The sequence below is a fragment of the Miniopterus schreibersii genome (assembly GCF_964146895.1).
Source record: "Miniopterus schreibersii genome assembly, chromosome: 16".
NCBI lineage: Eukaryota > Metazoa > Chordata > Mammalia > Chiroptera > Miniopteridae > Miniopterus > Miniopterus schreibersii.
Genome location: NC_138116.1, coordinates 27,804,573 through 27,820,923, shown reverse-complemented (window position 1 = coordinate 27,820,923; position 16,351 = coordinate 27,804,573). Strand labels below are relative to the sequence as shown.

General features: G+C 38.0%; 1 protein-coding gene across 3 annotated transcripts in view; it reads left to right on the top strand.

Moving 5' to 3' along the window:
• The first annotated feature begins 5,455 nt into the window (after positions 1–5,455).
• The window catches only part of SUZ12 (SUZ12 polycomb repressive complex 2 subunit), a 40,625-nt gene continuing 29,729 nt past the window's right edge, over positions 5,456–16,351 (top strand). For 2 of the 3 annotated variants that reach the window (XM_081162185.1, XM_081162187.1), the window contains exons 1-4: positions 5,456–5,837; positions 8,105–8,151; positions 8,239–8,303; positions 12,464–12,532. In XM_081162185.1, the coding sequence (XP_081018311.1) occupies positions 5,555–5,837; positions 8,105–8,151; positions 8,239–8,303; positions 12,464–12,532 (464 nt within the window). In that variant the 5' untranslated portion in view covers positions 5,456–5,554. The remainder of the gene's footprint in view (positions 5,838–8,104; positions 8,152–8,238; positions 8,304–12,463; positions 12,533–16,351) is intronic. The other variant, XM_081162186.1, reaches the window with a different exon arrangement.

Genomic DNA, 16,351 nt, shown 5'->3' with positions numbered 1-16,351 from the left:
GATTAATGGTAGTAATTAGCACTTTTGAAGGTGAAATGAAGATGAATTTATAAACTTTAAATGGAAATCCAGTATTCTGGAAGTGGTATAATACCTAGTTATGTTGACATGATTTATGAAGGACAGAGACATAGTGGTGCTCTTTTTTTCTTCAGAAAATGAAAGAAATATTTATTTTGGAAACAATAAGTTCACACAAAGATACAAAGTAACAACATCAAGACTAAATTTTCTTTCTGTGCAAGGCATGCATGAGACATATAGAAACTGATTTTTTTCATCTATTTTTCATTAATATGAAACAGTAATTTTCATTACTCCACATAGGTTTGTTTTTAATGCTGTCAGATTTTTTAGGTGAGGATAGCCCAGAAAACATTTTTAGTGCCATTTTAGCTCCTTGTCAGTATCAGACCTGGGAAAGCAGGAGAGTGTAATGCGTTGGTATATATATATATAATATGTATATGTAATATATATTATATATATATGCAAGTAGAACCATTATCTTCAAACCAATTATGAAGCAGAACAGCTCTGACTGAATGGGGGGGCAGAGCCCACCATCCCGCAGCCTCGCCATTGCCACGAGGTGCCTTCCTGAAACTCTGGGGCTTCCAGGATGACAATTTGGATATCTTTGTTGTACCGGAAAACACACGGGTATTTGAGTTCCCTGTAACTTGGTTCAAATCTCAGTTCTTCCCTTTATAATATAGCTGCGGGGTGGTGAGAGAGCAACTTGATCTCTCTTGAGATTCAATTACACGTGCGTAAGAGGTTAGCGAGAGTAACTAACATTACTGTTTATGATTGCTGTGTGGCCAGGGTGCTCAACCAATTTGTTTACTTCCGATTTTGTTTAACATAACAAACGTAAAACAACTTGTCCCACACTTTGAAAAATGGGCTTCGTAGCTGTCTCCAGATGTAGGCCTCCCAAAATTCAGGTTTAGGTATTTCCAGTTTGTCTCAGGTGCTTTTCCTCCCTCAGGTTATTAGTGTCAAGTTTCTTCTTGTCCCAGGGGCTCTAACTACCATCCTTATTATATCTAGTTAACCCTAGGTAGACACACACACAAATCAGGGGTTTATTACAAAAAACACACACATAATACACAGTGAATGTTCCATGTATCTCATGTTTTTCTTTTCTAAACAAAGGAAACAAAAATGTGTAAACTTTTGATTTTTAGACTTCAAATAGAATTGTTAAGATTGTTCCTTCACACTAACACTTATTAGGAAGGTTATTACTATTTTTACTTTGGAGGCCACTTCTTTTTTAATTGATTATATTTCTCTCAGAACTTATCAGCAACTATAAGTCTTTAGTTTCCTCAAAGTAAGACTTAAACATATTTTTTTTTCTGACATAGCATTTGTTGTCTTATTTTAATAGACTCAGACCTCAGTCTCACTGTGATGGGAGTGGATGGAAGACAGAAAGACACTGTACAAGTAAAAAGGAAAATTGATATCTAGGTTATTTTCAGCAAGTGCATTCAATACTGATGACTATCCACTCCAGCGCATCAGAGGCGATTTTTACTGACCTTTTTCGACCTAGAAACAACATGTACAATATCTCATGTCTCTAAAAACCCTTTTGTTTCATAGCGTCATGGTCAAGAGTGAGGGTTCTAGAGACAGGCTGCCTGGGTTAGAATACCAGCTCCATTACTTAGCTTGTGCAAGTTACTGAACAGGTCTTGCCTTCATTCCTTCCTGTAGGAAATGGGGATAACATCAGAGGGGTATGTGAGGGCTGAATGAGTTAAAAAATGTGAACAACCTTAAAATACTGCCTGGGACATAGTAAGCACTCAATAATTATTATCATTATTTATATTGGTGCACTGGCATCCTTAATCTTCAAAATTCATTGGATGGACCCCTGTTGTAGTCCAGGTACAGTGCTAGATACCTAAGAGCTTACGGTGAGGTAGAAAGAAAAAGACTTGGTGCTATAATGAAGGGATTGTTAATTTGAATTTGGTTCAGGGGGTGCGTGGACTTGGATGAGAAAAACATTAAATCTTTATTTGGGTTAACTTCCAACTGAAATTTAGCCTTTCTTTCAACTATTAATATAGGCAACATATCACAGTAGTGTTAGCAATGCCTGTGGCTTTATTTCCAAGAGAAATTATAGATATTTCCACATCAGGTTACGGTTCTTACAGGTATCTCGAAATAGCGTTTGCCCACCCGGCTGGGCATGGCTCAGCAGTTGAGCGCCGGCCTTGGATCCAGGAGATCACGGTTCGATTCCCGGTCAGGGCTCGATCCCCAGTCGGGGCGTGCAGGAGGCAGCCGATCAATGACTCTCACCATTGATGCTCTGTCTCTCTCTCTGAAATCAATAAAGATATATTCTTTAAAAAAAAAAAAAGAAATAGTATTTGCCCTCATCACTACTTTTAAATTATGATAGTTATTAGACTGACCTGCTGCTAGATCATATTTAGTACATTCAGAAAGAAGCACCTACATTACTACATCATAACTTTATTATCCTTGAGGTCCTAAGGATAACTTTACTCTGATGGCAAAAGTGCCTAGGAATTGGAGTTTAAAAACCTGGGTCCAAGTCACAGCTCTGCTACTAAATGAGAAAGTCACTTAACCTCCCTGAGCCTATTTTCTCACCTGTTAAAGTAAAAAATAATGCCAGTTTCATAGGATCATTATGACAAAGATAATGCACATAAAAGCATACTGGTAACTATAAAGGTTAAAGAGATTGCTCTTCTTCTTTCCTTGAACACATACTTAGTCCTGCGCTTGGAAATATCAAAGAAATGGCCTTTGCTTTTTAGGAGTTTATCAATTCCAGGTATGGCACGAAAGCAAAAACAAACAAAACCCTAGAAAGCAGTTCGAAATCAGTGTGAGGTAGGGGACTTGTGAATTGGCACCACAAGTCTCAAAAAGAGTTGCCACGCCAAACTTAGAAATAACAACACAGCCCAGCCGGGCGTGGCTGAGCGGTTGAGCGTGGACCTGGGATCCAGGCGATCGGGGTTCGATTCCCGGTCAGGGCACATGCCGGCGTTGCGGGCTTGATCAATGACTTTCTCATCATTGATGTTTCTCTCTCTCTCCCTCTCCTTTCCTCTCTCTGAAATCAATAAAGATATATTTAAACAAAAGGAACAACACAAAATAAATAAGCTGGCAACAGACGTCACCAACCCTAAGAGCACGTAAATGTTTTACCTACGGAACAAAATCTGATTAAGAAGACTGTACTGTAACCAAGACAACCCCTCAATTATTTGTCTGAGGCAATAAGGTGTGTTTGTTTGTTTGTTTGTTTGTTTAGTGCTCTACAATAAGTTCTAGACAAAGGAGAATACAAAAAGTGAGAATTTGCGTCTCTGCCTTTCCCATGGCATGGTTGGCGTCCTCACGACCACTACTGGTTAGCTACTGCGCGTGAAAACCGGGCCCACGCTGAAGCCTAGGACGCTACTGCTGCGTTCGTAAAGGATTGCCTTTTAAGAACCTCCCAACTCCCTTCGCTCCATTTACCTGTTCATCAAAGATTTATGATAATCTGCAACTTGGTATTTCTCTTTGACTGTACCTGTTCCCCCCACACTCCCTCCTGAAGGGAGGACCCTGGACAAATGATGAACGCTGGTAAATTTTGCCAGCTATATTTACTTTTAATAAATTAGCACTCTGGTGTATAACTTGGCGTTTTGTGACCTGCGTAGTGTGATTTAATTATCTGGATCCTGAATTAATTGATGGAACTTCATTTTATAACCCAGGAAAGCTAAAGCAGTTTACCACGATCTAAAACTCCACAGGCCTCTGTGGGGTGGCATTAAATCAGAGAAGGCTTTTTTTCTTCTCCAGAAATCTAAAAAAGAAAAGAAACTCTCTTTTGTGGAGGGAAACCTAAAAAAAAAAAAAAAGTGCAGATCATATATACAAATAGTATAACAAATGATATATACAAATAATATAACAAAATAGCATTCTGAACTTTCTTTCGTACTTAAAAATCAGCAACAGGTCTACCTAATTTCAGATGTGTTCCTGAGAAGTCAAATTTTATATTAAATGTATCATTTGTAGACTTTCACTTTCTTACGTAGCAAACGCTTTGATAAAATCAGTACTTCAGATATTAAAATAACCATTCCAAAGACACTTGTTTTGTAGTGTTTTGAAGCTAACTATGAAGACCAAAGCAAACACTGGAAAAGTGTTATTGAAAGTATGAAACGGTCCTGTGTTTATAGATTGGGGTTTTGGAAGATACTGTTTCATTTTAATGTCATATTAGATCACAGGATTTGAATCGGAAAAACATCCTGAGAGATCATCTGGCCCAACCTAAAATTCAAATCTTTTGAGTATTAGCTCAACTCCGAACCTGCCTGTACTAGAAGATTGACTCGGGCCTGTGCGTCGATCTTTTTAAGCAAAAACACAGGATTCCCTCGCAAGTTTTCGAGCCGCCAAATGAACAGGTTCTCAAGAAAGGTGCACGCGCTTCCGAGGAATCACCCACCTCAGCCCTCGGGCCGCTCCCCCGGCCCTGGGCTGGCCGGCGGGGGTGGGGTGGGAATAGCCAGGGTTTGCTCCCTGCGTGTTGAGAAGCCACCACCTCTCGCAGTGACGACGCAGGAGCCTCCCGGCTCCGACAGAAACTGCTTTTCCTCACTTTGTAGGACATTCCTGTTCTCTGTAAATCGCTTCCTTTGGTGGAGCCCACTCGCACCGCAACCCCTTGGCCGCCCTCAGTCGTCAGCGGCTTTGCTGGGTGGGATTCGGCTATGGGTGCCTTGAGGCACGTGGTGACAAGGGGGCGGGGGACTCGATCCCTGCCCGGGGAACCCCTCAAACGAGAAGCGACCCAACTCGCTGGCAGGCCCCTTTCCTGTGAAGTTAGAGACTCGATGATCGGTAATGGATCTCAGTTCATTTAATAGGCCCCTCACCCCCGGGTCCTCAGAGGCCCGCCTCCCTCAGGGGTCCTGTACCCCCCGGGGGCGGTGGCTGACGACGCTCGGAAGGCGAGAAACCGCTCCCTAAGCGGCTCACCGGGTCCCTCTCTCCCCACAATGCACCGGGGCCAGCAGGAAGGCCGCTCCGACCCCTAATTTTCCCGCGAATTCAGTTCAAAGAGGCGGCCGGGCCCGCGATCGGCAGCGCGCACGGGCCAACCAAGCCGCGCCTCCGCAAGAGGTGCCTCCGCGTGACTGACGGGGGAATCCGCGGGCCAACCGGCTGAGCGGCCGGGCGGCGCGCGCTCCCGCCGGCCAATCAGAACGCCGGGCGGGGGAAGTGGGCGGAGCCAAGCCAGGCTAGGGTGAGCGGCCTCCGGAGTGGAGCGGGGCTCTCAGGAGGAGACACTTTTTTTTCCTCCCTCCTTCCCTCCTCTCCTCCTCCCTTCCCTTCCCCTCTCCTCCCCTCTCTCCTCCTTCCCCCCTCGGTCCGCCGGAGCCTGCTGGGACGAGCGGTTGGTATAGCAGGCGCTTACTCTCCGGGGCCGCCCGGCGGGTAGCTGGCGGGGGAGGAGGCAGGAACCGCGATGGCGCCTCAGAAGCACGGCGGTGGGGGAGGGGGCGGCTCGGGGCCCAGCGCGGGGTCCGGGGGAGGCGGCTTCGGGGGTTCGGCGGCGGTGGCGGCGGCGACGGCGTCGGGCGGCAAATCCGGCGGCGGGGGCTGTGGTGGCGGCGGCAGTTACTCGGCCTCCTCCTCCTCCGCGGCGGTGGCGGCGGCGGCAGCGGCGGGGGCTGCGGTGTTACCGGTGAAGAAGCCGAAAATGGAGCACGTCCAGGCTGACCACGAGCTTTTCCTCCAGGCCTTTGAGAGTGAGTGCGTTTGAGGCTTTGAGGGCAGGAATACCCACTCTTCCGGCATTCGGGGGTCGGGACACTCAGGCTGGGCCCCCCTTCCTTGCCGGGAGTCGACTTGATTTGGGAGTGGAGGGAGAAATTGAGGGAGCTGTTCCCCCTTCAGGGATTTTACGGCTCAAGGGGGCCCGAAGTCTAGGGTCTTTGGGGAAAGTGGAATATAAAGTCCAGGTGAGGGTCTTGACTCCGCCAAGATTTACACAAGAGGTTAGGCAGTGGGGCCTCACGTTAAGAGCTGGCTTCTTTCAGATGAGGTTACAGTTGGGCTGTAGATCTGTACGGTCTCGGATCTGCGGTCAGATCCCAAGACTGGTTCTTGCTTTTTTTTTCATTCCTTTCGTACTCTACAAGTACAAGGGTTTCGATGGGAGGTTTTGAGGAGCAAATTAAGCCTATGAAGAGAAGAATTCGGTAAAATGGAGAAAATTGTCATTGGTCTGAAATGCCTTCGCACTAACTTGGGGCTGCACATTAACATGGCACCTTTTGATGCTTTAAACCTTTCAAATCTGTCCACCCATTTCATGGATGCACAAGCTGAGACAGGTAGTGTTGAAGCATTTCACTTACCTTGAGACCATCTCGGAAATCTGCCCGTTGCACTTGTCTTAATTCCGGAACATTTCCTTATGTCAATTTCCGTTTTAAGGTCTGTTTCGGGGGCAAAACTGCCACTTAATATGGAAAGAGGGGGACAAGGTGTCTGAAACAAACAATAGAATTTATTTTTTAAAACATGACTGTAAATAACTTCAACTGTTCTTTAATGAATATTATATCCTGATTGGTTTCCTTTTTGCTTTTGTGTGAATGTTATAACTTGGATGATCTTTAATACTAAATGTCTTACAGAAACTTAAACTCGGCTCTACCGCTGAATGTCTTTATTTACAATTTTTCCGTGGCATATGTTAAGGGCATGGTATCAGCTGTACTTGGAAAGACGTATTACATTGTGTAATACCCTTCTTTCATTCTCTCATTAGTGCTTCATGAAATTCTAATTGGAATTTAATACAAAGAATTTCAGTTTTTATTGAAACGAATAATGAAGCTTAAGAGAAATTCACATTATTTTTACTTTCGCTTAATGTATTTTCAAAAACTGGAGAGGATTTAAATTGGAAATATGGTGGAGAACTGAAGTGCAGTAATGACAATAAACATACACGTTTGTACCCCTTCTAAAATATCTCACCTTGTAGTTTACTAAACAAGGTTAAGTGGATATTTTAAAAATTGTTTCTAAATGTTATGAGAAGACAGATCCTCCAAGAAAGTGTTAGCTATTTTGTTTTCTGTTTGAGTCTATCATGGAAGTGAACTGTCATTAAGAATTAGATTTAGCCACAAAACAACTTGATTCTTCTCTAATATTGACCTTAGTTTCAGAGAAGCTTAAATGCTTTGATATATTTAATATAATCATATTTAGTTCATTTTGATACTGCTTTAATTAAAGAAACATGATACTAATGAAACTGATATGATGGTATTGTATATAAAATATTTTAACTAAACAGCATTAAAAAGCCTTTGGGAATCTGTTCCTTTAAAAATATGTGTTGAGGTAGTACTTACATGTTGAAATAATACTTACATTATCAAAATAGATAAAAATATAGCAAAATAGATAAAAATGAACTGTAACTAGAAGTATTCATTGAAAAATTTACAGTATGTTTTTCAGATTTCTTTCAATTATACTGATTTTCATTATATCTGTATTAAGACATGTAGGAAACAGTTTGGCTGACTATAAATTTTTTAAAAGACTGTTCAAAAATTGGAAATTTCATTTTTGTTTGGCATCAATAAGTAGTTCTTTTGCTGAATCCAGCTACCTCATTTCAGCTACTTTTTGGAAGAAGATGGGTTATAAATAGTTTAAATTAGCTAAATTAAATTAACATAACTACTACTCTTCAGTTCTGCATACAGATTAATTTAAAAGGTAGTACTATATTAGAAATGCAAGGCTTAAAAACAAGATTGTGGAGTATCTTAAATTTCAAATGTAGATGAATTTTGTGAATGTATGCCATAGACCTACTGTCTTTTGATTTTATTGTGCATAGTAATTTTCTTGATGTGAATAGTACATGATTTTCATAACAGGTGATTAGTTTATATTAGTTATAACATGGACTGGGTTGGTATTTTCTTGACAGCTTGAGTAATAAGTAAATTTAGATAATGTTTGGGTTTTGTTTTCTGTTACCTAGAACCAACGCAGATCTATAGATTTCTTCGAACTCGAAATCTTATAGCGGTAAGCCATCAACAAAATTCATCAATATTATTTTATTCTTAGAATTTCACCTATTTAATTTTAATATTTTTAAAACTTTTTTTATAGCCAATATTTTTGCACAGAACACTTACTTACATGTCTCATCGAAACTCCCGAACAAACATCAAAAGGTACATTTTATGAGTCTTATTTCAAGTTAACCAAACCATGTAAAAGTTTTGTTTTAAAGTGCTATTTCTAATTAAAGATTAAATATGAAAACTTAGGTGAAAGAGTAGCAGGTTGAATTGTTTGCAAAGTTGTCATTTTAATAGTATCATTTTTGTAAATTCCAGTTTATTACCAGTTTTTTCCTAATAGAAATGATTTAGTAGTGAAGTAAATGAAATTATTTTACTGACTTATGTTTTCACTCTGTGCTACTAGTTGTTTTCAAGTTTGATAGAAGTTGAGGATTTCAGTATTTACCAGAGGGCTCAGGGTAACTATCTTTTTGCTACATAAACTTAACAGTTAATTTTTGAATACTTCTTATATGTTCTAAGAATTTGCTTCTATGATGATAGGTTCAGAAGGATTCATATCTTTGGTGGTGGTCTTACTACAGTAGAAATATTTTTTATTTATTTTTCATTGATTAGAGAGAGAGGAAGGGAGAGAGAGATCGAAAAACATTGATTTGTTGTTCTACTTAGTTATGCATTCATTGATTGATTCCTGTATGTGCCCTGACTGGGGATTAAATTTGTAACCTTGATGCTGTTGGGAGGATTCTCTAATCAGCTGAGCTACCCAGCCAGGGCCAGGAAATACTTTTGAAGTCAATGGGATGAATGTCCTTAAAAAACAAGAAGTCTTAATCATTTAGTCTTAAAGTGGAGACTAGAAGTGTCAGAGCTTATATTTGCTTTGTAATATTTAATCTTAATCATATATAATTGAATGCTAGTTGCTTGTCCTACATGCAGGGTTATTGAGCATATCAAGTGAACAACTTTATATTTAAAGGAAATAACTTTTTTACTAAGCATTTGGTATTGTCTTGACTTGGTAAAACAGTTAAGCTATCTCAGACTTTTAAACTAAACTCCTTCGAAGTCTCCTTTGGAGACTCCTACTGGTTACTAAGTAAGCATCATGTTTTCTATAGCAAGACATACTTTAGCTTTGTAGATATATCTAGGTGGATTTGAAGGATTGAAGTGTTAAAACTATTTGTCTTCTGGCAATTTGTCTGAATAGAGAGGGGGTGGGGGCATTGCATTTAATAGGTGAGTCTTACTAAGCACCTAAATAAGGCAACAGAATTAAATTTGTCAGCTCTTTAGCTGTGGACTCCATTATTTGATCTATGCCAGAGTTCATCAGACTTTTTCTGTAAAGGACCCAGATAGTAAATACTTTAGGCTTTGTGGTCTAGGAGACAGAATTGAGGTTATTAGGTAGAATGCAGTACTTACACAAACAGAGAGAAAACAAGTATCTACAGATATTTTTATCAATGAAATTAAAAATATTTTTAATTGAGTACAGTGTTTTCAAATATAGGCCTACCTAGTGAGCGGTGTGGGATTCTTTTATTTTTGTGGTGGTGGGAGATAACGTTTAGCTTAATTGGGGTTTAGAGTTAGTGTTCTCTGTCATCAAATCAATTGCAAATGTTTATCTGTAAAAACCATTCTTAGATTGTGGGCTGTGTAAAACAGACAGTAGGCTGGATTAAGTAGTGGTTAACTTTCCTGTAGTGTTTTTACTGTGGCAGGTTGGCTAAGTTATCATCTAGGATGCTGCCTGATTTATATTTAACAGTGATTTTAAAAAATTTTTACATGTTTTTATTGATTTCAGAGAGAGTAAGGTAGAGGGAAAGAGAAACATCAATGATGAGAGAGAATCATCGATCGACTACTTTTTTAAAAAGTGATTAAGTTTTTTCAAAATAAATTCGAATTAATCCATAAGTGGATAAAAACAATGTACCTACTTAAAGCTTAAGTTCACAATTTTTCTGTCATGTTTGTTTATTTGACTATTTTATTGTCTCATTTTGGGATATGTTTCTGTTATCTGCTAATGGATGGAGGCAGTTTTAAAAGGTTGCCCTTAATTTATTGCCCTGTAGGTAGAAAAATTAACTTTTGGGGAAGTTTTGAAGCAATTTGACAGCCAGGAACATAAATTTCACTTAATTATTTCCATACAAAAAATGCATTAGGGGAAAAAATACATTAGGAATCACTTAATTCTTTTGTTATATCCCTGGCCTATATAAGACATTAAGACTATGAATGCTGTCCTGTTCAAAGTAGTTGGTGGCTTTGAGGGTGGTATTTAGCTCAGTAATTGTGGTTTTTGTTTAAACTGTGTTTGGAACTCCTTTTATAAAACTACTTTTAGTATTACCCTTTTGCTGAAAATGCTTTTGGAACTAGCCTTGTACTTTTCACTTCATGAATGTATTCAAACTCTATAGGCTAATACTACACTGACAAAATGGAAATACTGGTGAGGAGAAGGTCACCTTTTATTGAATTCATTTTACAGTTTTATGTTAGCTTTTTTTAATCCTCCCAAGAACATTTCCTGAAATTTCTTGAATTTAAAAATACTGTTTTTGATGACTTTGATAACTGTTTGCCCTGTTAAATCTGAGCTAAATAGTGGTACCTTTTTAAAGAACAAATGCTTGGTGTTGGGGGGTGGAGCTGCTTTTATATAATTGCTTATGTGTTTTTTCCCCTAAGGAGGTAGGGTGGGGGTTGTCTTTATGATCTTACCTATTTCAAATGGTTGTTGCTATTCAGTACTCCTTTGCAGAACTCCATAATTTTGGAAGAGATGAACCTTGTGAGTTAGTCTTTTCTTTCAACAGACAGGACTTCTTCTTAATCATTACATAAAGATAAACATTCTTAAAAGTTTTTAGTAGTTTTACAACCCTCCTCAGTAGTACATTTCAGTGTTTATACTGAAAAGTCTTTGTGACTAGCCTAGAGGAATCTTACATTTTTCTTCTTTTCCTCTCTTATCTGTGGAGATTGAAAATGTATTGCCCTCCTTCATAAAGTACTCCTTAGTATTCTCTATTGGATGAAACTTTATTATTGAAATTTTCAGTAACTCTAAAGGTAAAAAGAGAAGGTTTTTTTGTTTTTAAGCTTTTTTTGTTTTAAAGATATTTTGTTAATGGAGGCTATTTATTCACCTGAAATATAGATTGTATTGATTCTGCTCTTCCTATCAGTATTTTACTGCAACACATTTACATTAACATTTCTCTACTGATAATTTTTATTATAGCAGTTTTGTGCAATAGCTGGTTTTGAGGAATGAGCATATTAGTAGTTTCTAGTATCTGAATTCAAGCTTTACAAACTAACTAATGGGGAATACATTAAACTTTTCAAGACCTAAATTTGAAGAGAGATTATGAGTATAAATAGAAATATTTGTTTCCAATTAATATGTTATATGTGGATCTAGATTTTTAGCCTTTATTTCTAGAACATTTATAATAGACCAACTTAACTGACATGAGGCTTGTTTTAGAATCCATTCATTCTTAAATTGGCCGAGGGGCGTTATTCTTAATTTAAATTTCTATTTTGTGGAAAAATTACTCTTTTCTCTTAAGCTTGTCAAGTTAAAAGCTAATAATGTTTAAGCTTTGATGGGTATGCCCCATAAACTTTAAAATTTTTTTGTGATGATGACAACCATCTCTTTAATATGACATATTGTTTAACTTTAGCCATTGTTAATCTTTGAGGATGTTGTTAACTTTATTTTTTTTATAGAATTCATTTTTATGTGATAGTGCTAGCACATATTTGTCAGGTTATTTAATAAAAGGATGAATGTTTCAAAATATACATAATTTGCATTTGTTTGGCTCAGTCCAACATACACTTGAATACCTAAAGCACTATGCCAAGCATTATGTGACTTTCCATGAAAAAGCAATCTTTGCCCATCAGGAGCTTATAATATAGCAGGAGAAATAAATTATTTATGCAAGTTTCGCATTTAGGAAACTAAATGTTAAAATAAATATAAACCCAGGTGCCATAGGTAAGGAGAAATCATTCTGGTATGGGAATAATTACAAAAGGTTTCATGGAAAAATTAGCATTTGAGATGGGACTTGAAGGCTTGTCTGCTGTATTATAACATACACTGTCTCAGTAGTATTCATTGTTATGGCTAATCATAATTTCTCATTAAAAATAAAAATCAGATTTCCAACTTGCCTTTTATGGTGACAATAAAGTATAATCTGTTTGTTTTTCCCAGTTGAGAAGTGATTATTTTGTTTATCTGTTTCTTCCAGGAAAACATTTAAAGTTGATGATATGTTATCAAAAGTAGAGAAAATGAAAGGAGAGCAAGAATCTCATAGGTAAGATGACCTATCAGTGTACATTAAGTGATATACTTTAGGAAAGAGAAAAATAATAGTGACCATTTCCCTAGTGATCACCTCAATATTATAAGGAGTTAGAATGAACCTTAGAAGTCCAAACTCTTTACACAAACCAGGAATTACTTCCTCTATACCATCCCTGGCAGAGAATCCTTAAGCCTCATCTCGAATACCTCCAATGCTGAGAACTCACTGTTTTCTAAGGCAGCTGTTTTCATTGTCAATTATCTCTTAAATTTTGAATCCAAGTTTCTGTAACTTCTGCCATTGGTGTTAATCTTACTACCTCATCTGAGGAGGGATGGAGACTCATATTTATGGTGTACTTACTATATGTTAGGTTCTGTGCCAGATGCCTCACATCATATCTCTTCTAGGTAATCATCTTCAAATCTGAGAGAGGCTCTCTTTTTTTCCATTTTGTCTTTCCCCACTTATTTACATCATTCAGGCAAAATATTCCTAGCTTTATTTTCTATTTGAAATATGTTTATCCCATGATAGTTTCATAAGTTTGACAATTTGGGCAGAATCTTTATTGTATGTTTTCAAATGTGATACCCAGAACTAATTCCCTGAATGCCCTAACTAGCCTAATATCTGCCTGGGCTAGACAGTATGCTTCCATTCCTAGACAGTATTCTATTTATTCTTTGATATGTAAACTAAAGACAGTTGAATACTAAAGAGAAACAGGAACTTAGGTGCTACTTATTCATTGACTGCTTTTAGGGAGAATGCAAAATTAAAAATACTAGATTTTTTTAAAAATGGAGTTGAAAAATTGCCACAGTGGATTTTTCTTGTTCTTTTGAAGTTTTAAATCATATCTTACCAATTTATATAGGCTATATACTGATTTACTGATGCTTCATATGTGGTTTCTCATTTTAGTGACTGGTGTAAGATGTCATTTTTGCAAATGTTTATATTTAAAGGCTTTTGAATTAGGTTATTTTGTTACTTGAACTGTAAAATCACATTTTTTATTTTATATCCTGCAATTTTGTAGGACCGAAGTGTAGTTTCTCTTTTTATATCTAGGCAATCCTGACTTGTAAATAAGCTTTGATAATCTGTTCTAGAAGCTGAGATCACAGATTTTTACTTAACCTATCCTTGCCCAAGGGAGTACCTTACAATACAGGACTGAGAAGATTCCCAGTGCATGCACACTCTATTCTTTGCTTGAATTTTTATTCCAGATTCTTGTCTGGTCACTTACCCTGGACAAAGCTCTTGGGATCCTAAGGGCCTTTTACACTTAAAGTGTAAGCTGTATTCTCCCCTCTCTGCTTTTCTGCTGAACACCTTAATAGTTTGCCCTTCAGGTCTTTTCAGGGTTCATGTGCGAAGGAAGAATGAACCAAGAACATTTAACCTTTTTCTTCATCTTCCCTATCAAGATTCTACTTTCATCACTGCTAAACCCTACTACTATCTCTTTGTGACATATTACAGAGCTTGCCTTAGAGCAGGGATAGGGAACCTTTTTCTGTCAAGGGCCATCTGGATATTTGTAACATCATTTGTGGGCCATACAAAATTACCAACTTAAAAATTAGCCTGCTGTATTTGGTCAAACATGTAATTAACTCATCCCTAACATGATGGCTGGAACTGCTTCTCTTTGGTGAGGCCTTGGCAGGGCCAGACCAAGTGATTTTGTGGGCTGGATGGGCTGGATGTGTCATCTGCCGCGCCCCCCCCCCCCCCCCCAGCCTTAGAGGGTGTGTTTGAGGGAGATAGAACATACTGGTCAATTCTGTTTGAATAATCACTCTCAATAATTTTGTTCTTTTTGACCCAATGGATTCAGTAGCTAGACCAGTACTATAGTGGGTGTTGTTAACCAACTCATAGAAACATCAAGAGTTTTGCATAGAAGTCCTGCTTGTGAGTTTGAAAAACAACTTTTTCAGTCTTTTAAGATCCAGCTGGAACCAGTGAGTTGGACATTTCAACCCCCAAGATACTTTATTTTTTAAAAGCTAACTCTGTGTTGGAGCCGACCATGCTTAATGCCCTGCAAGGCACTTTGGGGCAAGGAAATATTGAGTCAGTGTGCTAGGTGTTTCAACCATCACCACCACCCCCAACCCACCCACCCACCCACGATCATTATGGATGTCTCATTGGTGCTCCTAGAGTCACTAAAATGAATTGGGGAATTCCTTCATTTTAAGTTTACCTCTAAGGCCTTAATAGTATTATTAAATGACTTCAGTGTATTTCTCATCTCAAATTAGGCATAATCCTATTGTTTATTAAACTTATCACATAGAATTGTAAGAAGTTTCCTAGACACCAATATGTAATGGCCAGCACTATAAAACTTTGCTTGTAAAATCATTGTCCAAATTCTCTTACAAAAGAACAAAATAAATCTTTGTTCCATGACATTAATTACTAGAAGTTAAAATCTTAAATCATATACAAAAAAGTATCGCTTCCATCTGTATTTTTATTTTGTACCATTTTAGATGTAGAAATCTTGTTCAGTTTAATTGGATCCTGGATTCGTTCAACAGCTATAGTCTGGGAGTTCTCTACTGTGACACATGTTCTTTCAGCACTACCAAAGTTGTAATAGTTCCACTCCCAGACCCAATGTATTTCATGCTCCTAAGGGGAATATCAGGATACACAAAAAAGCTCCAGAGTTCCAGAGGACTATCAAGATACACAAAAATGCCATAGTACTACAGCCCAAACGTTAGAATAATCAAATGCCTGACCTATTTATAACATTTGTAGTGACTTATAAGCCAAACCAAAATCCCAGCATTGTCTGCAAAATGAAGTTGGTGTTCTAGGATTTTTTATGTAGTTTCTATTTCTACTCTAGATATACAGTTGCCTTACTAGTTACAGATAATTGCAGAAGCTTATTAGGGGAAGGGGCTGATAGAAAAAAGAAAAACATGAACATTTCATGGTTTTTACTTTAAGGTGTTGCTCAATTATGACAATAGACCAGAATTGTTATCTGTAACCTTATAACTCAATAAGCCTACCATCCATGAAGATTATTTCTTTTCTTGAAAAATAACTTCTAAAAACTCCATAGCAATGAGCAAATTTTAGAAATTTATAGTGGTCTCACCTCTAGTCTCCCACGTTTTTACTGATGTTTCCTCTTGCTTTTTTGGTGTGATTATATTTAAAATATCTTTATTTCCTTTTTAGAATGCCTTATATCCTGTAATCTCTAGCTCTTGTTTCTGGCACTTCAGTTTATTGTCGGTTTTTTATTTATTTTGGGTTTTGACCAAGCTCTATGGCTTATTGGAATAAATCTCTGGTATTTCTGTAGTTTTCTGTCATAACAGGATCCCCAGGGATCTCTTGTGTTATTAATCCTACCAATTTTGGAATTACTAGTCATAACTCCTGACTTATAAGCGCATCTCCACTAGCTGAAAGGTCAGCATGAAAAGATTTCCAAATTGGAGTTACTTCCAAAAGTATTTCCTGGGGCCAAATGAGCAGCAGAATGTCTCCTCTCTCTTCCCCTTAATCATCTTTCATTCCTGGTTCACTGTTAGTAGCTAGAGAAGTTCCCTGAGAAGATACCTGAACTACAACTTTTACTAGGGGTATTTTCCAGCCTTTGTTTTTAGTAGGTTAATAAGGTAAATGCCTTTCATCACTTTTTGTTGTTATTACAACCTAAAGCTTTAGAATTAGAAATCTTCCTTTTCTAAGCATCTTTTTGTACTATTACAAGGTCCAGATCTATTTTTTCCTGGGATTCCCATTTACTTAGTGTACTATATGCCAGAGACTATACTA